This window comes from Drosophila arizonae, chromosome 3 (genome assembly GCF_054131065.1).
Source record: "Drosophila arizonae isolate 15081-1271.41 chromosome 3, UAZ_ARI_1.0, whole genome shotgun sequence".
NCBI classification, from domain to species: domain Eukaryota; kingdom Metazoa; phylum Arthropoda; class Insecta; order Diptera; family Drosophilidae; genus Drosophila; species Drosophila arizonae.
This window is the reverse complement of record NC_142923.1, coordinates 10,905,718-10,931,252: the sequence shown is the minus strand read 5'-3', so window position 1 is coordinate 10,931,252 and position 25,535 is coordinate 10,905,718. Positions and strand designations below refer to the sequence as shown.

The 25,535-nt window shown below is 36.6% G+C and overlaps 1 protein-coding gene across 3 annotated transcripts; it reads right to left on the bottom strand.

Moving 5' to 3' along the window:
- Positions 1-3,083: 3,083 nt before the first annotated feature.
- Positions 3,084-25,196, bottom strand: LOC108612095 (uncharacterized). 3 transcript variants are annotated; one of them, XM_089464221.1, is made up of 13 exons: positions 25,090-25,190; positions 24,748-24,918; positions 18,821-19,501; positions 18,659-18,739; positions 18,467-18,580; positions 17,268-17,464; positions 17,076-17,196; positions 16,860-16,994; positions 15,876-16,007; positions 15,326-15,469; positions 12,874-13,439; positions 11,503-11,669; positions 3,084-3,616 (listed from the first exon to the last, which is right to left on the bottom strand). In XM_089464221.1, exons 3-13 carry the CDS (start codon positions 19,229-19,231, stop codon positions 3,546-3,548), a joined length of 2,139 nt encoding a protein of 712 aa, XP_089320347.1. In that variant the 5' UTR covers positions 19,232-19,501; positions 24,748-24,918; positions 25,090-25,190; the 3' UTR covers positions 3,084-3,545. The 3 variants fall into 3 exon arrangements, with proteins under 3 accessions (XP_089320347.1, XP_089320346.1, XP_089320348.1); XM_089464220.1 differs by having other exon boundaries at positions 24,748-25,196; XM_089464222.1 differs by lacking the exon at positions 24,748-24,918 and having other exon boundaries at positions 25,090-25,177.
- Between the last annotated feature and the right edge of the window lie 339 nt (positions 25,197-25,535).

Genomic DNA, 25,535 nt, shown 5'->3' with positions numbered 1-25,535 from the left:
AACAGGACGTAAGCTCAAGTACTTAGTGACACACAATAATAGCATAAATCCTTAGTTAAATCCCAGCCAAAAAGATTTAAAGAATTTTTGCGCTACCTTGAAATTTATTTCTTGTTTTCTTCCCAGAGATATATAGCAGATTATGCAACATTTTGTCTTTTGGCATATTATAAACAACTTTTTCCTTTTGCGCTAGTCTTCTTAACGCTAATTAGAAAAGTTTTATAAGCAGCGCTTAGCTCAACTCTAACCAAGTTGATTGATGGAAATGATGAATAAGTCAACAAAATAAATGGCAAGCAAATATGAAGTAGGCAGCTGCAACCATTTTAAATTGCCTTGAGTGGAGTTACTTTAATTGGATTGAAGATATGCCTTGACCTATTCCTGTGCATGCAGAGTTTCCCATTTGCAAGTCGGATGTGAACACAATCTTTTGTTGTTTTACTAGTTTTCAGCAAACTATCCACTTAACATTTTCGCTGGCTGCAATTTCCATTGTGCAATTGGGATATGTGTGGGAATACTTGTTGTCTGTGTGTGTGAACTTTGTCCTGCCCTGCAGACATTTTCCTATTCCAACTGCCCTCTGTATGTCTCTCTGTCTCACTCTCTCATATTAACATAATATAACCCTCAACAAGGGCCTCGAGCTAGAGCGCAATAAAAGTAAATACAATGAAACTAAACACTGTCCACGTCGTGTCGTCTGTCCGTCCACGATAACTGTATAACTGCGCGAAATTCCACAGCTTGTGTGTTCATAAAAGGGGCATAAACGTTTTTATGGCCCTACGTTTATTTAAGTATGTATGCATTCAAATATATTTATATACACATATACTTACATATATACACATAGTACCAAAAAAAGTTTATCTGAATTAGAGCAGTGGGAAATGTTCAGAAATTATTGTGCATTAGACAAGCTTAAAAATATGTACAAAAAATGCAAAATATTTCAAGTTATTTAAAGATCATCTATGTGCTATATATATTTTATTAAAACTGCTTAACGTGTACTTCAAATCCCTCGAGGGCCCAAGTAAACATTGCCCATTTTCAATGGGTTCAGGGTATAAAATTATACTTTAAAGTGTTTGTCCATTTTCCAGGGTATTTTGTAGTCAATCCGTTCACTCTGGTTAGCTTGGAGTTGCATTTTGTATAGATATAGCTTAGACAGTTGTACTCGTGTGTGTTCTTTATGCAATTCTTGTATTTAGTTTAAAAAGGCAGAACTTAGCTTAAGACTTAAGACTTTTATCTAACAGAAAACTTTGCCTGAACGATAACGCACGACAGTTCCGTCAAATGCAGAACGAAGCCACAAAAAGTTGAATGCAAGCTTTGGCATATAGAAGCCACTCTGTGATGATGTCAATATAACTAAATGCCAGAAAATAAAGTTGCTTACAATGTGAGCTATGTATGTATATATTATATACATATATGTATATTTAAATAGTATATTGAAATATGTATATTTAAATAGTGGAATGGAATGTGATATGTACCTAAAATAGAAATTTATATAAAATAAACTGAAGTAAATAATATTTATAGTTTAAATATAACACATTAATTACTTCAGCTACTCTCTATGTTTGATCAATTCTTTTCAATGTAATCCACTTAATAACCAAATTATTCAAACCTGAAGTGCTAAACTATTTCACGAAAGTTCACACAGCACAGCAGCAGAAATGCAAGTGGAACTTGAATATGTATTTCTCCGGTTTGTTATCTGAAACAAATGCATTATTTGCTATCTGTGCTCGAGTTAAATGTTTACGTTCGGGCAACAAATTGCTTTAAATTTGTTGGTCAAGTGCATTTAGTCGAGCCGAACAACTAAAATAAACCCGTTGCTGCTCCTCCTGCTGCTGCTGCTCCTCCTGCGAAACTTTAGAATTGAAACTTCTGCGTTTTATTTAGTCTGTGGTTGGTTGGCAAGTGTTGCAACCGGCTACCGAATTTATGTGCAACACTTGCAACACTTGCCACACTTGTTACACACACACCAGCACATAAACACACATGAGACATGTGGAACGTGTGCGCGGAGTTGAAGACAAATCGTTTGCTTTTACAGTGCCACATCCCATGCTGCACAATCAAGACCTTTCACATAATTTATTGATCCTTTTGTGCCCAGGCAGGTGAATGCACTTCAATTTAATCAACGGCACGTGTTTGGGTTTACTGTGCAATCAGAGAGACAGAAAAATAGCAAAAGAATTCGATAATTAAAATCGTTTTTAACTGACAAAAAAAAATATATTAAAAAAAAAAAAATTAGTAATTGTTAAGAATTTTGTTGAGCTGAAATTGCAAGTAGATCTATCCTTGGGTCCTTAACGTATCATAAAGATAGGATAGATATACATTTCTGGTACCATGGTACCATGTTTCAGTAACATATTTACAAGTAAAGATCAAATTAATTAAGTTTCTAATATTTTTCCATTTTCAATTTTCAATTGAGCTCTTAGCCAAAGTAATGCATTCTGTTCGCTGATTCCGTTAGCTATCCGCGCCACGCAGCTCATCTTAGCCACATTTGTTCACGTGGCTGGCAGAGCTCTAAATCTTTAAAACCTATTACATGGAATGCATTAGGCTGCATAAATATCTGCTGACTGTAACATAATTCAGAGCCTGGCAAAAGACATTACTGGCACACACGAGAGCAGACAGTGTGAGTGAGAGCGAGAGAGAGGGGGAGAGAGAAAGAGAGGAAGGGAGAGAGAGAGAGACAGATTCATTCGAGTCCTTGGGAACTATGGCTGATTTTGTGCTGCTATCTTTTTGCTGGCAAAATCTTCGACACTTGGTGCTTTGTTGCGAAATGCGCTTGGCTTTCATTTTAGGCTCTAAATTCACACACACACACATACATATATGCACACATACACATAGGAAATGTGGCTGGCTTCTTGGCACAGCTCAAAGTTTACATAGCGACTGCAACTGATGCGTGTGTGTGTATGTGCGTGAGTGTGTGTGTGCGTGAGTGTGTGTGTGTGGGTGTGTATGTGAGTAGCTAATGTAAACTCCGGCTTTAACTTTGAAGTGAGAAACGAAAGTTTGTCGATTGTCAGAATTTAAAATATACATATATTTATTCATAGTATATTTAAACATATATTTTTTTTAGAAACTTAACAATAATCGCGACCTATAACAATCAGGGGAACTAGATTACATATGTATATATTTATATAAATTTTTATTATTCACATTGAGCTGTAGTAAAATTAAGAAATTGGATGAATGCCTCTTATTCCAGGACACCGACATCAACATCTGTGCAGATCTGATCGCCGCTCACTTTGGCCGCTTTGGAGGCATTAGGGATGCTCGTCAAAACGTTACCGGAGGCCCCCACGGGGAGGAAGTGAGTCGACTTGAGACGCCTGAACAATAAGGATCGCGCTGGGAATACCCTGTAGAAGCAGTCAGCAGCTGTGCCCTATGAGGTACGCCTCCATGGCCTCCATGCGATGTTATTGCGTTATGTTACTTTAGTTATTTAATTTCATTTAATTTAGGTCATACATTAGCTTCTCAGCATTGTTTGGTTCCTCGCAGTCAAATGAAGCCATCATAAGCTCTGGAAGAACAAGAAATAATTCTTTTTGAAATATACGAAAATATATTTAATATATAATTTAATTACTATTATTATCATAAATTATAAACTATCAAATATTTATATTATGTTATATTTATTATAACATTATATTATATAATTATTATTATAAGCAATTGTTGCTTATTCCGTAAACCATTAACGCGGCTTGAAAAATAAATTTTTAGTTTTGCCAAGCAATGCAGAATGTGAAAAATTAATACAAAAATTTAGATGGAATTCAGTTTGGCTTATTCGAGCACCTTTTGCCTCGACTCAAGTACCTGAAAGTGACTTGCAGGTATTTCAGCCCACTCACGGACTGTGTCGCGGCAGGTGTTGAGCCATGGAATACCATGTCACTCAAATGATATATGTTTTTAATTAAATATTTATTTTTCAATAAGCTATTCTATACAGAGCTACAGACTTTCTAGTCCCATGCAGATTATTTATAGCTCATCATATGAGGGTTTCTATAGATCTGCATTGATAGAGTGTCTAATGCGCGATATATGTATATCTCGGGATACTCTAGGCCAATGTAGAAGTACTGTACAATAAATAAAAAAAGTCACTTTATTCCTTATTAGCAACTGCTTCAAGCCTGTAAGACCTTCAGCCAGTATGCTCACAGTGTTTCTCATCAAGTGCATTGCAGGGTATATAAAGTCATTTCATATACCCTTCAGAGCTTGTCTAATCGTCGCAAATATATGTATTTAGTTTTAGTAAACGGCCAACAAGCACCGCTTGACCCGAGCGGACTGTGGGACGCCCCATGCCTTGTTGACTTGCGGTCAAGTGTTTTAGGGAAGTGGCCAAAGAAACCGGGCTTGTAACATTTTAATAGAAAAACAAAAAAGGGCAAGAAAAAAACATGGTTTAATAAAGTTACAACAAACTGGCAACGGGCCAAAAATATATATAAAAAAAAAAAAAAAAAAAAAAAAAAAAAAACGTTGAAAGATTGAAAGATATGTGCCTCGAGTGCGTTGAATGTGTGTGAATGTGTGCGTACGGGTGTGTGTGTGTGTGTGCTGAGTGTTATGCAGCAAAATGTGGCAGCCATGTCCAATTCACACCATGAGACCATTAAAATTCTAGAATGATGCAAAGCGCCTGCTTGTTGGTCAGCGTTGGTCAACAGATGTGTTCTTGACTTGCCACAGAATGCCAGAGCCGACCGCCCACCAATCCGTCCGCCTCTATCCTCTCCCTCGACCCCCTCGCCTCTAGCCCCCATAACTCTATACGATTTGAGCCCGCATTTTTAGTATGCTACAGCACAATACGCACATGCTACGACAATACAAAAAAAAAAAAAAAAATAGAGAGAGGGTGGGACAGAGAGGGCATGAGAGTGCGAGAGCGAGAGAAAAAAGGGCTGCCCTTGTTTGTGAAAGGATTAAAGCGTTGGTTATGCTATCTACTACTTTTTCCTTGTTCAGTTTTAATAGAGTCGTGTGGGTAAATATTTGTGCACCTCCTTCGTGCGTTGAGGATTTTGTGAAGCGTTTTGTATTGTAGCCGCTCTGGTTTTTGCACGCACACAGAGACACATCCTCTATGTATGTGTGTGTGCGTGTGTGCTCTTCACGAATATTTTGAGTGTTGGGCCTAACAAGCGGCTCTCCGAATGGTCAACAGAAAGTCGAACAAAAAAGTAACACAATTTTTCTGTTGTTTAGGTTTTTTTTTTTTTTTTTTTTTTTTTTTTTTTTTTGGGACTAGCTTGTCTGGTCGTAGGAAAGACCACAACCTGATTGCACTACGGATTCAAATGAAACTACTTTTGATTAAGAATTGTCCCAATAAATCGGGCTACTGATTGGCTAGCCAATGAAAGCACTGGCGATGGCAACTGATTGCGAAGCTGATTTTCTGTTCAATTTGGAAGATATACAGCTGCATAAGTAAAGTGTGTTAATTTGTTGATTGCTTACAAATGAGCGAAGAATGCAATTGCAGCAGACCGCTGCTGCCTTTCATTTATTTTGCATTTAAATTAAGCTTATGCATTTCAATATCTATGCTTGATTGCTCTTAGATGACTTGCCATATGCTAGGCTTGATTCATCAGATTCTAGCTAGAGCTTATCATAAATAACAGATTAATGAGTGGCTCATGTATAACACATACACATACAAATACACATGAAGACATAGCCAAATAAACAAAATCTTCTCTAAATAAGAGGTGTTGTTATAATATAATATTGATGTACAGATTCTACACTTCATAGTAGACTTAAAGGAATGATGTATGTATGTATGTATGTGTATTTCATACATACGCATACACATACATATACATGTACTCATACATGATTGCCAAATAGATAAACATACATATAGTACATATTCACATACATAATATGTACATGCATATACACCTACATAATATTCACACACTCACACTCGCACATAGAACACCATTTATACCTCGCTCTGTGCTATGCTGTCTAATGACATAACCTAAACACATACTCACACACACACACACACACACACTCACACAGACCTTTTCCTCTATGGAACTGTATAAATTAGCTGAATTTAACTAGAATCTAGTTTTCTGCTCTGTTCATTTCTCCGTTTGCGGTGAGTGAGCACCCAATTTGCTGTTGTTGTTGTTGTTGTTGTTGTCTGGACTGTGGCTTTTGTATGCTGCATGAATAATGTCTTTCATATTTGGCCAACAATTGATTGGGATGATTGTAATGCAAGCTCAGTGTGCCTGACCTTACCGAGCGAGTGTTAAATGGCTTCTGGCATTCTGACATTTTATGTGTGCTCATAAAATTGTCATACAAATTGCCATTAAATTTTGAGCATTTAACAAGGCCAGCACCGACACACGCCTAAACACACACACACACATATATATGTATATATATTCTTGTTGAGCATTTCATAAGTGCAGTTACAATACTTGAATATTTCAATTTGAAATTCCTTGGCGCTGTTAAGGCAAATACACATTATTCATTTCTCTCGCTTGGCAAAAGTTTTGCTGATTCATTTTGCTCCGCTTTGGTATTTGCTAAATTCATTTAGTTTTCACAGACCTGCAGCTCGCATGGGCTGCTGTCCCTGGATAACCTTAAGGCAGCCATAGGCTGCTTGACATTAAGCAATGTAGGTGTCTGCATATATGTGTGTGGGTGTGAGTGTGTGTGTCAGCAGGATATGTGCCGGCACGTCCGATGTTAACGCCCTTCAGACTGACAGTTGTTACAACAGACAGGCTTACAGCCAGCATGCCGTGGGTCTGACCGAAGGAAAGCCTACAGATTGCTTTCATGTGGCAGATGAAGATTTTTCCCTTTTTTTTTTTTTTTTGGTCCCAACTGATGTACAATCATGCTCGCATAACCTTAAATTGTGGCACAAATATATATATATATATGTTTTTTGAGGACAGTAATTAAATTTGCTGGCACAGATAAAGTTTTCGTTGGAGGCAATTTATTGTAAAACAAAAACAGAACAAAAACATATTGTGCTTTGTGCAATTTCTTATCAGAACATTGGATTTTTATTTATGGCCTCAAATGCTTGAGAAAATCCAATGAATATATTCAAACTTTACATTTGCACATGGTAAAAATATTGTGTTACATTTTATATAATTTGTCCAGTTCAAAAAAGTTTTCATTTTTATGCTTTTTCTATAACTTCAATTGAAATTTCTAGCATATGCAGCTGCAGTGGCTTGGTAAAATGTGGCTGAATTTATAAATAAACAGCAAAAGCTGTATATAATTCTCCACTCAGTTGCTGTTTGGATTATTTGGGCGTGTGTGTGTGTGTGTGTGTGTGTAAGCTTTGTGGAATAAAAGTGGCAAAAACTGCAGGTAATCCGCTTAAATCACAGTCAAAGCTGGAAAAAGTTGAAGAAGCGCTACTGTAAATAATGCAATATGCAATGAAAACTGGGAATAAAATTTCGTTTATATAGCTATATTGTTAGTCTTTTATATTGAGTGCTCAATAATGAAATCATATTCAAGTCTAGAAAATTCGGAATTTATTCGAATGAAATTTCGTAACATTTTTGATTAAAATTAAATTGACTCAAGAGCATCTATATTAAGGCTTCTCTACAATTAATTTAATTCATTTTTTCACTATGAATCGTTTTCTACTCGGTTGATTTAGTGGCTTATTGCATAGAAAGAGGCATACAAAATATTAAAAAAAAAAAAAAAATTAAGAAGCGAAAAGATCTTAATAAAGCACCATAAAATGCCTGCAGCTTCGCGGTTTTCTCGTTGCCTGCACCTGGCCGGCTACCTGCAGCCACTTTCGGCTTGTCAATGATGCCAAGGAAAAGCCTTGAAGCTAAAATGCATTTTCCAAACTCCAGAGCTGCGCAAATTACTTAGATAACAACGAAAATGACTTGACTGCAAAAATATTTATTTATAGCGAGCAGCAGCAGCAGCAGCAGGAGTAGCAGGAGTAGTATTTTGAAGGAAAAAGTGTGCTCTAAACGTGACAGCAAAGTTTTTAAGACGCCTTTTGCATTTCACGTCGCTGACGTTGACTTCAAGTATTTGGCGTAACTTTGAAGTTAGAGGACACTTTTGGATTTTGTGGCTCAAACGAAACCGATTTAGAAGTTCCCCTGTTAGCTGGACCATGACAAAAACCCAACTAGCGCAGAATTAATGACTTGGCCAGAGACAAAAACAGCTTGCTGGCGTCAAGACAAAGGACGGATTTCAAAGATAATTTCTTATATAAGAAGACATTATATGTATACGTCGAGAAGTTGCGTTTCTCCTTACCAGATTTATTTTGCTCGCCAAACTAAACGCTACGCTATGATTACGCAGAAATAAAATGAAACATGGAAGGAAAAACTGAACAAAAGCACAAAAGAAAAGTTTTTTTTTGTTTTTGTGTGTTTTTTTTTTTTTTAGAGTAAATCTGGCAGAAAGAGTAACAGGGGATAAAAACATCGTAAATAGCCTTTATATTCACAATATTCCTAATTTAAATTTTAATTTAAATCTTGCGTTTTAATTCTTTTCTAATTTTGATTATTACTTGGCTCAATTTATTTAGCTGATAAATAATAAGTATGTACTGTAGGAGGTTTTATTCCGTTCTTCATTTAAATTGTTATTTTTTCTCGATCATCGCACCAAATATCGACAGCCTCATCGCCTTCGATATGAATAAGTATCGATAGATGTATGTCTCTTTACGATAGTACTGTTCCCTCTATTCTCTTATTGGCCTACTACAGTATATATGAGTTAGTCGCGTCTATCAAGGGACTTAGCCCTGTCCGCAAGTCCATATCTCAGCATGTTTATATGAATGCATCGACATCTAAACTTATGAGCATCTTTATGTTCACTTCATAACAAGCTTCAATCATAAGTATTTTAAGCTGAGCTTGCGGTACTCTAAATCTGTTTTAAGTAAAGCAAGCTCGCCTTATAATATTATATATATCGGATATTTCAATTCAATCTTCCATAGAGTAAAGCGCAGTCGGTAGTGCATCTTGTACTCCTGCACACCCTCATTACTTATATTTATAGATGTTTACACAAACTTCTTTTCACAAAACTAAATCAGCATTTATTTATTTTTAATTTCGTGCCACCTCAAATGACAGCATTCTCTTGAAAAAAAAAAAAACCTCTTGCCATAATAGCTTATGAATACTTCAGTGCTTTACTCATTTTGATTCGAGACACTTTGTTCGACTGTTTTGGTAAAGTTTTTTTTTTATCTTTGCATGAACTGAAAGAAGTTTGTAAATTGCATTCACCTCACATTAAGCTGCACATCAGGCGTTTTTTAATAAACTTTTGGGCGACATGTTAAGTCTCAGTTGCAGCTGATGCTTCACAATTTGAAGAACCTGAGAGAGTAAGAGAGAGAGTGAGAAAGAGAGAGCGAAAAATCATAAGAAAAAATCCAAACTGAGCCATAACTTTTCATTCTTTTGCTTGACGTTGGCGGGATGCGTTTTTGCAACGAAGACAATATTTTTTTTGTTTTCGCTTTTTTTTCTATTTTGTGAACGACTTTGTTGTTTGTCGCCTGTGGCAAAAGCCTTCAAAGTATCTTACGCTTCCTGGGTTTATAATGAGTTCGGTCTATATGGACCTTTCATTTCAGCACTATGGGTCTATTTCTTCTTTTATTTTCTCTCTCACTTTTGATGCCGTCTTGCAACGACCTGTTTGTGTTTGTGTGTGTGTATGTGTGTGTGCAGAAGCCGTGAAAAATATCTTAACGTGCTGGGCATGCTGACAACTCAAAGAAGGATTTAAAAACTTTTTTTTGCTTGTGTCTCGGTTGCAGTGCACGTGGTGTCACTGCATCAGTTGTTGTTGCTGTTGTTGTTGCCACTTATTCGCATGTCCAGATGCATGAACTCAAAAGACCCGAAAGGCATTCCAAGTGTTTACGATTTCTGCACGAAGCTTAAAGCGCATGAAATACTTTAATTGATATCTTTATCGTGTACTAATTTATTAATATTCCGTTGCAGCATTTAAATTACATATTTTTTTTATCAAGCACATAAATTCATAAGCTGCTTAGCAAAGGAAATCTTTTGGAATTTTCCATGAAAATTTGATTACAGCTTAACGAGGCGAAAATGAATTGTTCTTAAAAAAAAAAGAAAGCAAATAAATGCGCAAAGCAAGCGCTGCGCGTTAAGAGAGCGAAAAGAAGCTATGAATAACGCAACCCTTTTGTGGCCATAAAGTTTATTTCTGGCATTTTATTGCGGCTATTCATACAAATTAATTAGCAACAAATTGCTGTGCCGCTGGTCCTGAGGGATAGCAAATTATTGCCCTGGATTTCAAAATGGTTTCGCCACAACTCTGCGCAAGCTTAAAGAGCTGGAAAATGCGTTTCACCCCTTGCCAGGCATTAATTATAATAGTTTTAAGCCAATGCACTAAGTAGCTGAAAGAAATGAATTTACGAATGCAAGTGCAATTGGAGATGTGTTGCATTGAGAATTTTAATGAGTCGTGACACGAGTGAGGAGCAAAATTAGAGGAAATCAAATAGAATTGAATATCTAATTGGAAATGTGAGACATATAACTTCATACACTTCCAATTAGAGCAACGAATCTATTTGGCAATCATATAGAGTCTCATCTCTAATTGGAAATGTGTAATATATAATTTCATGCTCTTCTAATTAGCGCAACTATTCAACTGGGGGCAAAGCTAATATGAGCTGATACTGTGAAATTAATAGCAGTTTCCCAATTAGAGTTTGCCACCTACTGTAAAAATATCTGAGCTGGTTTGTGTCTTAGCTACACGTATCGTAAATAAATTTTAAGAAATCATATAAATAATACAATGATTACAAATTAAATTTCTACTTATTTTAATTACATAATTTTTATGCACACAATTATTTAAGTCGTGTGCGTAATTTCATATAATTTTCTATTTATCACGTGCGAGCTTTGGGTCGTTCTCTCTCGTTTACATTTTAATTGCCCCGCTTGTAGAATTACGCGCAATGTGCACTGGGCCAGCTGCAGTGTATTTAGTTTCACATTTAAAAATGTAAGTAGCACACACACACACATGTACTCGCTCTCCACACACATATGCTCATTCATGGAGGCACTTTTCCGGGCCACTTGAAGTCATTGCCAGTTGGCCGAGGTGCACTTAAAGTTTCCACCAAGCAAACAAAAAACAAACTAAAATGCCGACTTGAGTCCGTGGAAAATGTGAAAAAATGCGATAAAGCACGTGGAAAGTGCAAAGAATAAAATGTGAAAAATAAGTAAATGAAAAAAAAAAACCGAGAGAAAATGCTGCCTAGTGCTGGGTTTGATTTACAATATTACTTACCCGCTTCACTAAGTTTCGTAGTTCGCTGCATATGGGTGCAGAAGTGCTCGTACTCGCCGCTAGATGGCGCCTGTGTCGATTTCATTGCCTGCATGTGCTTGGTAAAGGCGCCGACAATGGCCGCCATTCGATCGAAGGCAATCACATTGATGTGGCCATTCGGTAAGCTGAAAAAGAGCGAGAGAGAGGGGAATATCACACTTGCTACTATAGTATGCAAAACTGTTAGCAATCTATGTGGCGAGTGCGAGAGGGGATGTGGGGGCATATGCATATGTATAATGTGTGCCGCGGCCGATAAAATATTCCAAAGCTGCAATTTAATGCATATTTCACTCGTCTATGCAAAGTGCTATTAAAATCAGCGACTGCTCGGTAATTGCGGGTTTGATTAGCGTTTCCATCAGCCGATTTATGTGCACACATCAATTGCTTTCAAATGTTGCTCTGTGAATAGTTGAACAGACGGTTTGAGTTACGAGCTTAAGCTTGGGCGGGCATATTAAAGTGAGGCATCTATGAAATGAGTAGGGACTAGAGCTTTCAGTAATGAACTATATAATGTGTTCTGTATACATATGAATAATATAATTCAGGTTCAGAATAGACGCGCTCATTATACATATGAAAATCTCGCCTAGACCTAGAGTAGAATATTTTGAGTCTTTAATTGGAAAGCGGAGATGTAAAGGTGCTTGAAAGGCGTTCGAATGGGGTTTCAGGGAGGGCTTATACTCAAGGTTTTCGGAATCTAAATCTAAATTCAATTGCCATGAGCTACAAAATTATCCAAGGCTATAAATATTGTTTCAAGAATTTATTATGTTTTTATAATCTGCCTAAATTGCTTTTATATAGCATAGATTTTTTTCTTGTTTACAAATTTTAATTTATTTATAGACTTTGTCAGCTTCCACCCCACCTCTTATATTATTTTTAGCAACATTAATTTAGAATTTTTAATGCCTTGTCTCACACATGGCGTATGACAATGTATTTTGCATTCATTTTTAATGCTCGTATAACAATGAATAATTGAAGTGCACAGAGGATATGCGTATACTTGATATGGCTGCACATAAACATGATTTCAGCCGTGTCATTTGCACTTGCGAATGTTTCAAATAATTATTGTTTATTTTGCGCGAGTCTGTGGTTAATTAAATAAAACAGAGACACGCCCGCTGCTCGCACAGAATTCATCAAAATTCGTGCAGGAAACATGGCGTATGCGCAATGCTAATCATATAAAGAGAATTTATTTATTTATTGTCATATTCCTGATAGACTTTTTCAATGAAACGTGACAGGTAAAGTGAATGGCTTAAAATAAAATAAAAATAACAATAAAATGTGGGATCAGAAACTCACCATTGCAAACAGTTTTCCCGTTCGGCCAGCGCCAATTTAACAATATCCGCAAACACTGGAATAACAACCCAATCATTGGGCTTGCCACAAATAGTTGGGGCTGCTGCTGCTGCTGCTGTTGGTGTAGGTGTGGCTGTGGCTGCCTCTAGATTGTTGCTGCTGCTGCTGCTGCCAGCCGTGGGCACCTCTAGCGACGCCTTCTCCAATGACGCTGGCATTGCATTGAAACCGGAAATGCCTGTTATGCCAACTGGCTGCCCACTGGCACTTGTCGATGGCTGCTCAACCAAATCTTCCAGAGCACCGGATGTCGAGGGGATGGAGGGGCTCATTGTTGTTGTTGTCGGTGCTGCTGCTACTTCCACTGCTGCCGATGATGTTGTTGATGAGTTTTTCGCTATCGATGATGATGATGTTGATGATGCGGCCCTAGGCTGCTTATCAGTCTTTAGACTTTGCTGCTGCTCATTTAGAACGATTGCCTGCTTCTGCCATAAATGCCCGTGTCCCTCGGCATGCCGTTGCATGCAATCCAATTGTTGACATGTCACTTGCAATTTGCTCCACTGTAATAAAATGGAAATACGTACAGAAATGAACAGACTTTCTGCGACTCCCACTCTCTCTCCCTCTCCATATATGTGAACATGTGTGTGCGTGTGTATATGTGGTGCTTCATCCAAATGGAAAATATCTTTAATTCGTTTTATTTGCGTTATTCGTGCCTTGTTTCGGGGCGCTGTAAAAGTTTATGGTTTTGTTTTTGTGCGCCGCGCTTTATGTCTGTAATTTGCGCTTAAGCTTTCTATCGCATTTTATGGTGCGACATTTGGCTTTAGATAAGATTTTAATTTGGATATTCTTAAATGGGACAATAATTACAACAAATCTAAACTTTAACTCCAGACACACACACGCAAACACACACATGTGCACACATAAATAAATTATTCCATTTCTATGCTTTGTATTTTGGCAAGACTTTAATATACGACTTAAAGTTTCGGAATAATTTTTATGCTCTATGCTGACATATTTATGGTTATCGCTATTCTGCATTCCTAGTCATAAACATTTCACTGGCCTGCAGAAAATATGTAAAAATAAAATGAAAATAATGCCATACAATGGCACGCCGTTGCACAAGTTATTCCATAGGTCTCTGAATTTATGCAATTCGGTTTAATTTTTATTTTTTTTTTTTTGCTTTCGACCATTCATTTTTTCGTGCGTCCTTTGTGCATTGTGCAATTTACTCTTTTCACGCAGACAAACCAAAGCAAGAAAAAAATATGTGAAAATAAGGAAAAGAGTGGAAGTTAAATCAAAAGAATTCTCAACCTGAATTGTGTAATGAATACAATGAAAATGGCATTTAAAGTATCTAAAGCTGAGGCAAGTGAATTGCCCGAAATTATTATTATTTATTTTTTGTTCAGGGGCCTCAGAGTTACGGCGAATCCATTAACTAATTACAAAAAATTGTTATGAAAACTGGCTTCATTTAGCGAACGCCTGGCCGCAATTGAAGCATTTGCGGGCGACATGCCAAGTAAATAGGAAAATAAAATAGAAAATGGCTAGAGAAATATGTAATTTTGATAAAAATTGTGCCAAAGCAGCGTGGGCGAATACTCGATGTGGTTACGTGGGCTTGGTCTAAAATTTATTCTTTTCATATTTATTTGGCTGTTTGGCTTTTGGGTTTTGGCAGGCCTAAGCAAAGCAAATGGAAATTAAAATTGTTTGATTAAAGTTTGTTATTTCGCACTTTTCGGAAAGTCAAGGTGTGGCCTGAAAGGCTTTTATGTATTTTAAGTTGGAAAGTTATTAACAACATTATGCTGTGCGAGAGCTGTATATGAAATATCTTGTATTTTTAATTGCTGTGGGCTGGGAATGCTTGGCATATCCTTTTCGACATTTTATTATATTTTAGTAATTAAATTCGATTCCTTGTGGCTTTTCCTGAAGGTGTTTTAACTGCGCTTCGATTATATGCTTATACCAAATAGAGTACAAAATCTCTATAAGATTTTTGTTTTCAAAGATGCCACAGTCATTTTATTTCTTAGACCTCATGAAAGAAAGGAGCTGCGCTACGATTAAGCAGACCAAGACTTAATATAAGGAGTAGCTGAAAAAGCTCTCAACAAAATTTGGAAGATGAAAAAAAAAAAAAAAAAAATTTTAGCAAGCTAATAAAATCTGATGTGGGTTATTATATAATGATATTATATTTGAAAAAATAATATTAATTCTTGAAAAATACTCAAATCTCCTAATCATTTGAGAACAGCTCGTGAAAGAGATACCTCAACATCTTCCATGTATGGAGACATAAAACTAAACTAGAAATTTCAGCTTAGCAAAATCTACTTTCAGCTAAACATCTCACAGTAAAGAGTTCACATCTATATAAATTATTTTATGGCTACCTGCCGACACTTACCGTTATTTTAAGTCTCGCTATGGCAGGTGATTCGAGTGACTCCAAGATGGCCGTGGCGCTGTTGTAATTGCCCACGAGCAGACAGTACTGGGCAACGCCGCTCCAGAGCTCAACCGTACGGCTGCGGTCCTCAATTCCGGTGCACTGCAAATCAAGCTGTTAGATGTTGTTTGTTTGCCTAGGATAGTTTGGGAAGCTCGGACTGGACTTGGACTGGATGACAGCACAATGGCAACTAGGCTGGCCACGTGACTTCACTAAACTTTAACGAGTCACTTACACGACCAACTGACAAACTGTCGATGGCCAAGTTACGAGTGGCATAAATTATATGCCAGCCTCGACCTGCTCAGCTATGCACACAGAGGCGGCGCATGCCTCGCTCCATCAGGGGACACGTATGTGTGTAGCTGTGCATATTTGACAGCGCATGGGATTTTAATTCAATCCGCAGGGTCGACGCTAGCTACCCAAACACCCTCCTCATTCGTTACGAATATGTTAACTTGGGCGCGTGACAAGCACACAGGATATAAGCTGAATACCTCACCTGCAGTATCTCGTTGCAGACGAACAGGCGCAGACGTGCCGACCAGTCCAGATACGTTTCCAGATTACAGGTCTTCTTCGGGTCCTGGACACCCGGTGGTCCGCCCGAGGAGATAGGTTGGTCCCATTTTTTCTGTGCACAAACGATTCGCTGTGTTAATGAGGCTAGTTACGGAAGGTGTGGGTGTGTGCTGTGTGTGTATGTATGGGATTATGCTAATGTGAGTATGCTAGGAGAGTGGGTTAAGCTAGTTAGCTTTGGGAATTAGAGTGCTTGAGGGCTTGAGAGCATGCTGATATGAGGTATAATCTTTTGTATTATTTAATATAATATCTGCATGAATGATTATATGACTGATTCACTAGATTTATTGATTGATTGACATTGTTTTATGAAATAGACCAACTAGTTAACTGATGACCTAACTGATAGACCAGACCTGATAGACCTGACTGATAGATAGACCTGATAGATAGATGATTGTTGTTGATTGATTCATTGATTAACTGCTAGATATAACTGATGTACCAGTTGATTGACTGATTGATAGATTAGTTGACTGATGTCCTACTTAGCTGACTGATTGACTGATAAACCAGCTGATTGATTGACTAATTGGCTGATTGATCTAGTTGGCTGACTGATTGATTGACATACAAATCACACGACTGATTGATTGACTGATAGATAAATTAATTGATGTATTGATTGATAAATCAATTGACTGATGTATTACTTGGATGACTGATTGAATTGTACAATTGATGGGTTGACTGTTTGGGTAATGACTGACTGATTGATTAATGATTGATTAATTGATTGAAATACTTAGTCGTTGTCTGATTGATTATGACTGATTGACTGATTGACCGATAGTAGTTGATTGATTGACTGATAGATGAGTTGTCTAATGTACTAATTAGCGGACGATTAATTAACTGATAGTCTAGTTGATTGATGTATAGCTTATTGATGGCTTCTTACCTGCTTATCCAACAGCACCATGCTGCTGCACTGCACAAACTCCTCTGGGCCAATGTGCTTGGCCAGCTTCTTTTCCAGTCGGCACAATATTTGTGCATATTGAGTGGCTGTGGGGCAGTTGATTGGTGCAACGACCTGCCGTAAAATTGAGTTTAAGTCAACTATATGTAAGTACATACTCATATATCAAGTCAAGTCAAGTCAAGTCAGGCTCACCTTGTCACTGTTGGTCTGGCAGGCACGCAGATCGGCCTCGTGCTGCTCTAAATCAGTCAAACGTTGAAGTAAGGCACTTAGTACTTGGGAGACTATGGCTTCTAAATGTGAATTGGAACATCTACAAACAAACGTAGTGGATGTAATCCATTAGCAGGCGGCTCCACACTCAGATAAACAAATCCTGCTCACCTAGCAACGATATGTTTTACATGATTCATCATGCGCTCGTCACGATAATCGTATGGGAACTTCTGCGTCCACTCGGCCAACAGGGCGACCAACGTCTCCAAACACTTGCCCTCGGCCACCGAGGCCAGCAGTTTGCCGAGCAACTCGTGAGGCCGCATAAACAGACGTGACGACAATAAAAATGAGAACAGAAATTCCTGCAAAAGATAAACACAAGTGCGAGATTAGTAGAACTCAAATAGGGCGACCCACTGAGCCACCACAATTGAGCTGAGGGAGCAAAGTATTCCATTAGCTTCATATGTTGGTTATCGCCCCGACTGTGTGCTGTGGCTTTGCTGCCTTTTCCTAGGGCTGTGCGTTCGCAATTTCATTGCAATGAGCCAATTATTTTTTACTCTTGCTGCTAGTGACTCATTTCCTCTCCACATTTTTGTGGAAGTCCTACTCTTACCTCTTTCGGTCTCTCTTTCTAGTTTTTCTACTTCTCTCTTTCTTTCTATCTTTCTCATCCTGCCAGTTTATTGAATTATTTGCTTATCTTTCTTGGACTACTTTACGGGTTTGAGCACTATCTGCTCTTTGTTTTCAGTTTTCAGCTTCTGTCAAACAAATTCGATTTCAGCTAAACTTTAAGTTTGGGTTGCAGCCTTTGCTTTAAGGCCTTATAATTATAAGAATTTTAAAATGGTAATCATATTAAATGTGAGAAGCCTGGGTAGTTTGCTTTTGTCATAGATTGTATGGGAGCCGCAGAAGCAGTCACGCTCATATTCATTCGGGGTTAGGGTAGATAAAACATTCAAACTTAGTTACATAATCTCGATTTTGATTGTATTTAATAAAGCCGACAAGCCACTTTCTCAGGTAATTTCTTATACTGCGCAAGGGTCTTAGCCTTAATAGATAATTTTAATTATTTAAAAACAATAATACAAATAATAGCAAAAAAAAAAAAAAATAATAATCAAATAAAAATAATAAAATTAAATAAGAAAAATAAAAATATATAAATAAATATATTATAACAGCAATATTCGCACAAAAAATGAAAATAAAAATTTTTAAAATATATATTAACGGAAAATATTCAATAAAAATTAATTCCTAAATTTTTAAAGCACATATCATAATATTTAATAATTTTAAAATTCCATAAACTGCTTTCAAATCTCTAATTATGTCTGCATAATTCTTACCTTATCTAAGTCCATGACATTTTTGGGATTGAGCACCTCGGGGAATGATTCAAGTGGGCCGGAAACAATTTTACCATTTATATACATGATGCCGCCGGCACCCAAAACAGAACTCTGCAAGCCGAACAATGAAAAGCAAACAGAAGTCAGCGTGAAAGTCATGAAATCACTAAATTGTTTTTAATTAATTACCTCAAAGTTGATATCACATTGGCTGCGCTTGTGCGTATTTTTGGGCACATCATACTGAACGGGGTCATCCTTTGCTGCGAGCTGCAAATCAGAATCACAAACACAATCGCATTCACATTCACAATCAATTCAAGCTCATTTCAAATCAATTTCGATTCGCACCTTGAACTGCTGCAGTCCCAGCTCCAAATCGTGTGCGTTCAGCTGCTCGGCGCTGTGGCGACGCCGCAGACGCATGCCCTCGTTGGTGAAGCCCAGCTCGAGGCCGAGCTGTGCGGCCTCTGCATTCGCGCTGCTGGCATTGAGCAGGAAAATGCCCACATCTGGCTGAGCTGTGGCATCGTCCAGGACGTTGTCGTGGCCACAGCAGCCGTCGTCGGCGCTCGTCTCGCTGTCGGAGCTGCTCTCTGGGCAGCGGCTGGTGCGTCGTCTGCTCCGATGTCGATGGCGATGTCGCCGGCATTTGTCCTTGTCTCGATCCCGCGATCCACGCGACTTTTGCAGCACGGCTTGCTTGCAACGCGCGCCGCAGACAATGGCCGATATCTTATTGGCATAAAAGTACATCGCCATGTGTCACGTTCTTGGTGCCGCCCGTAGCACGGTCATGTGTGTTTGCTGTGGGACTGCCTCCGGCTTTGGCTCCGTGCAATTGGGTTCGGGCGATGCGCGAATTCAATGCACAAGCACGCCCAGCGCACCAGGCAGCCTGTCGCTGCTGCGAATTTCGAATTCAGGCAATCCTATCTTACGCTGCACGTAGCTAAATTCAGTCAGGTGCGTGCGCAATCACATGTCATTGGCGTCGAGCTGAGTTTTTCCTTTCAGGCATCTCTGCACTTTCTGAAAGCAGCGAAAATATCAGACAAGCAGTTTATGACTCGCTGACGCGGCAACAAGTCAGCGTTGCGGTCAATCGAGCAACATTACTCATACGCCGCATAGCCCATAAAAACAGAAGAGAGAGGCAGAGAGGGAAAGAGGGAGAGAGAGAAACTCTGGGAGCACTGAGTAAATCACATCCGTTAGGCTCGGACTATTATCCCTTTGGGGCCACTTGGCACTCATCAAGCCACAGATTTCTCTCTCTGCATGTGTGTGTGTCTGTGCGTGGGCCATCAATAAGGGCGTTACCCTTGAGGGCGGACAGCCTTTCAATTCAATGTTTCTCTATCAACTTGGTTCGATGTAAATCATTGAATTTCTGCCGCTACTGAGGCGAAAAAAGGATTTTAGGAGTTGATGCTTTACATTGCTTTAATATTAGCTTTAATTCAACTTAAGTAACTAATTTATCAAATTTTGTTATTTATTTTTTTTTTTTTTATCATAAAATAAGTATATATAAATATAAGCCTTTTAAGCTTCATCTATGTAAGTTCAATTTCTTTCAAATTAGAGTCAAAATAATCATCGTTTTGCTTTATTAACTATTATGAACCAGTTCACTTCGACGTAAAATATATAATTTACTTTAATATTAAATTGGAATTGGATCGAAAATATAATTCATATTTTATTAATCTTCATTAAACCGAAACGCATTAAAAATATAATAAAAATTATTTTGATTTTCATATATTTAATATTCACTTTCATTAAAATTTAAAATTTAAAAATATTCTTAAATTAATTCAGAATTTAAGTTTGTTTTTTTTTTTTTACTATTTAATCTAAATTAAAATATAATTATTGTTTTATTAATCTTTATAAATCAAAACTTATTCACATACAATAAAAATAAATTTACAAATTAATGCTTAAATTTGTATACTTTAAACATAAATTCAATTAAAAATTAATTTATTAATATTTGTAAATCAGTTTCCGTTCACATAAAATAAAAGTTTATCAACAAACGCTTCAAAGAACTTTCACCTGCAGCCATCAAAACTCAGCAGCGCGAAAAAGTCAGATGACATAATATATATTCATTTGATATTCGATATGCTGTGGCATGAGTATATTCATAAAAAAAAAACTGCGCACAGAAAACTGAACACGTGCGACTGGCAGTACATATTTATTTATGACTTAATGGAAACGTGTGTGTGTGTATATGACTTCTTTGTTTTTTTTTTGTCCACCTGCTCACTTGCCCACCTGCTCACCTGCTGATGCAAATGAGATTGGATGGTTGGGCGAAAAAAATCAAATACATCTATTTATTCTCAAGTAGCTGAAGAAGTTGGCACTGGAACAGCGATGCGACTTGACAGCTCAAGTATGACATACAATCAGCGATAAATTAGAAACCAGCTCAGCTGATAGCAGAGCTCTCAGCTAGGCAGGAGCTATTTATTTTGTTTATCAAAGAACAGCAGCCGCATGTGAACAGCTCTGACAGCAGACACGAAAAGGGTAGGCCTAAATATGCTGGCATATTATTGAAAAGAGGGAAAACAGTTGTTGCGTGGCCCTATCTTTATGTACATCTACAACTATGTATGTATGTGTAAACGTATATAGATTCATATATTTACATATTGTGTTGCCTACATTTCGGGACTGGACATTGTGATGCTCAGGCGAGCACATAATTCATGATATGATATGTGCCATAAGCTTGTATACGTTTCGCTGGGCACGCTGCCAAAACTTTCCCCTTTTTTTTTAACAAAAAAATAAAAAAAGTAGTTGAAGAAGAGAAAGATTGGCAATAAAATAAATCTTATGACAGAAACTTATTAAAATTCCAATCATGCTTACGGCGAACAGCGAGCTCAACATGTCGAGTGCTGAAAAAAAAAATAATAAAATAAATAAATATGTATATACATACATACATATATGGACATATATATATATATATATATATATATATATATATATATATATATATATATATATATATACATGTATATATATGTTTGTATGTATATATGAAGAGGGGCCTGTCGCCTGGCATGTTTTCAATTTGAATATTGACAACGCACTTGTCCGGCATTAAGGCAGCTAATCCCGAACTCGACTCATTTCAATATTTTCTCGATTGGTCGCACAGCGCTGTATAAAAAGGAAAATGAAATTGGCCAACGCCTCCGACATTGTCAAAAACATGGAATAAAATCAATCAATTACATATGTATGCATACACTGTATATATGTATATATAGATATATATGCATATAAATATATGTCGATCCGACAGCACTTGTTCAGCTCGCATTGTAATAGCTTTAATTATTATGAGGCCTTACGCGTGTCATCGTCTACTGTCTGATAAGGCAGTCCAACAGGATTAGAAATTAGATGCCTGAACTGCTCAGAAGTCTATTGAGGAACATGATATATAAATTACATTATTTTTATGAGAATATTTATATTATATAAACATATATATTTTTTTTTAAATATATATGATAAAAATAAAGATTGGATTATTGCTCAATGAAAATAGTTTGGTTATATGGAAATTTCAATGATGACATATTTTTCCATAAAACCTTAGTAGTTACACATTAATGCATTAATAGGTTGCAGCAAATTTAGTTTCTCTATTAAATATCTACCACATATGTGGTGAATAATTCTACGAATAAAAGTTATAGCTAAAATTGTTAAAACTATAAGCTGAGCTCAACGCTTATCTTCTCAAGTAACCATTTTAGTTGCGTTCTAATTACTACAGAATTTTATGTTTAGTTGCAGTTTTTTGTGAGAGCTTAATTAAACTTCCGATAATGAGGCAAACAGCAGTTTTTACTATGGCATGTCGAAAAGTAAACGCAATCAAAGCAAAATGTTTGCTTAAATTATAATAACGTTATTGCTAATCTCATTAAGTGCAATGAGTTCAGGAATTTAATTTAATTTAATATTTAAAATTAATTTTATTTTTCGCTTAGAATAGTATTAAGTCAGAAAAATAAATTACAGAATGACAATAAAGTAATTTTTTTTTTATTTTGAATAATATATATAAATTAGAAAATAATTTAGTTTGTTAAATGTATAATAAATTTTGTTGATTAAATAATTTAATCAGAATTAAAATAGAATACACTTGAACATAGCCTAAATTCCCTACAAATTTAAATATACAAGACAGCAAAATGTTCATTGAAAATTTACCAAAATGTTATGCAAAGCAGAATTTTAAAAGAATTTGTCGAATTGAGCGAAAATTCATGATGGGTGGCAAAAGCAGCAGCAGCTGCTGTAAATTTGTCGAATCTATTAGCATAAAAAGCGAAGCTCAAGATGAAATCAAACTTATGCTGACGATGTTGTCAACAAGGCAAACAACAAGCCAACTGTGAGCTGCTGTAAACAAATGATAATAACAACAAATTGCGTGGTTTTTCTTGCCAGCAAGGAAAACTTTTTATCAGAAAAAAAAAAAAAAAAAAAAATAAATAATAGATCTCGTTGTTGTTACGCAATGTGTTTACAATTGTGCAACATATTTTCTTTATGCTCAAATATTTTAAGATAGGTTTCCCGTTTTGTTTCTTTTTCTAGTTTTTGCTTTTCTTCCGCTCTGTCGATTATCTGCATTTGCGACGCGGCACGTTTTGTCTTGGCTCGATATGATTTTATTTCACTTGCTCACTTATTGTCGAATTTCTGGATTCTCTTGTTTTTCATGTTTTCCGACTGTTTCCTCGTTTCTTTTCAACTCATATTTTTAGTATTCTTTTCACCAGATGCACTTCATTTCAATGCGGATAAGAGACACATGAAGAGTCGTTGGTTGCGTTGATGCGTTTGACAATTAAATAAATTATTTCGTCGCCCTTGTTCGTAGCTCAAGATTTAATTTGTTCTGTTTCTCTGTTGTTTGTCCAAGTCCTTGACAATCATCATTTGCATTAGATTTAATTAGCATTCTTTATATTCTCCGTTGTCTTGGCCACTCGAGGGTGCCAAATGAGTGCTAATAAAAGTTAAAAAGTTCCAGAAGTTTCATTGACTCTGTCTCATCCTAACGCCATTTAAGCGCTCTTAATGACGCTCGCCCTTTAAGGCCTTGGCGAATGGCGAATTGCACCTTTTACAGCTTGTCCCTGACACATTTCTCGATGCGGCTGCTGCTTTTTCGGCCTGGCCTACAACATTTTATTAGGAAAGTAAAGTGAAGACCATTACAGTCGGGCGTTACCGACTGCAGAATATTCATTTACTGACCAGGCGTTGCCAGATCCACCCTCAATTGGTAAAATTTTTGAATATACGCATGAGACGGTTTTCCGTTTTTACTAAAATGTGCATGGAACACAACCAATATACTCATTTGAATTGCGTCGGTGAGTATGAAAACACAGAAAAAGTTGTCGCAACTTTTTTTTAATGGGCAAAGGAATATGAAATTTTTTTTCGTTGAGTTATGGCAGTCGTTAAAAAATATAAAATGATGTGCAGAAAAAAAAGTCTGATTGAATAAGCATTTCATTGAGCTTACAAGGGTCAAAATTTAATTGAGTTTTGAACTAAAATTAATTTTTATTGGTTTTTAAATTATTTTAAATAAATTAAGTTATATAATTATAAATGTATCTGTAATTATCTAAAGATAAATATATAAATTTTTAATTGAACTTAAACATGAAATTAATAAACTTATATTTGATTGGTATGGTATGTAACAATTCTAAATGACATATTCCTTATTTATGAATTTAAGTAATTTTATTTTAATTATTGTTTTTTGAATTTAAACTTAGTAAAATTAAAAAAAAAAAAAACAATTTTCATATGATATTTTATTTTTATTTATTTACTTATTTTTTTTGTTTTGTTTATTATTATAAATTACTTTTTATTTTTCACCAGCTTCAACAGCCAAACTTTTTTCATCTAAAATCTACATTAGCGTAGCCTTTATGACCAAATAAATAATCAAATCTGCCTCATTTATGCACGAGCACAGACCCAAAGCTTTTTGGGGACACACCCGAAAGTTCTTTGAATGAATGCCTGCTTATAGATTCAAGAGACTTTAATCGAAGCGTGATATTATCTTTTTTATATATATATATATTTCTTTTTTTTTTCGCACATAATCTGAGTGGCCAGCAAGCGCCATATGCGGCGTATGCGTGTTTTCTCTGCCGAGTTTACGGGTTAATCGCATGTTGCATACTTACAGGCGCAATCGGTTGGAAAGAGCATTTCTCGCTATTAATTTTTTTTTTCTTGTTACAAATTTACGTTTATTGTGTCAATCGACTCTTGACTGCAGCTGCCAGCTGTTGTGGATATTCATAACGGTCACTGCTTTAAGAATCCGGCAACTCTTTATTATTGTACTTGAAAACCTTGGATTATTATAAATTATTATCTTTACATTATTTAACTTTTATTTTGTTGCAGATTTTTCTAAGATTTCTTTCACTGATTTAGATCATTATTAAATAATTTTATGATATAATTATCTGTTATCATTTAATATGTGTGTATGTGTGTGCGTGTGCTAAGTCTTATCGTACCGCTGTGCATATGCTTTAAATTCTTATTAAATTTATTCACTCTAGGGGCAGAAACTCTGCTGGACACCCGCCAATTCGAACCGCACACTTTGAAAACCGACAATGAACTAAAAGTGGCAAATGTATTGTTGCAGCTTATGTAGTTGAAGTGCTTGGGCGATGGCCTAACAGCGCTGCTGCATGCAGCCATAGTGGGAAATTTCTCTAGAGGAGAGTCCTAGCGAGAGCTACGAACATGCTGCCAGCGAACACTTCGTCTACAACACGTTGCACAACTTGTTCGAGCCTGACTGGTTAGTGCCTGATTTTGATGGCCGAATGATGGGTAAGATTAATATGCCCACATCTTAGATCCTAGCTCTTACGTGGGCAAGTAAACTCTGGCAGCAGTCTAGCTTTTAAGCAGTTTATGTAACTGATATCTTTGTTTGCGCAGCGCCCTTGCC

Excerpts from the sequence above, each read along its gene's own strand:
- LOC108612095 (XM_089464220.1), bottom strand. The coding sequence starts at position 19,231 with ATGGCGATGTACTTTTATGCCAATAAGATATCGGCCATTGTCTGCGGC. Across the intron at positions 16,008-16,859 it reads TGGTGCTGTTGGATAAGCAG|AAAAAATGGGACCAACCTAT; the intron begins GTAAGAAGCCAT and ends GTTTGTGCACAG. Across the intron at positions 15,470-15,875 it reads TCTGCAACGAGATACTGCAG|TGCACCGGAATTGAGGACCG; the intron begins GTGAGGTATTCA and ends CTTGATTTGCAG.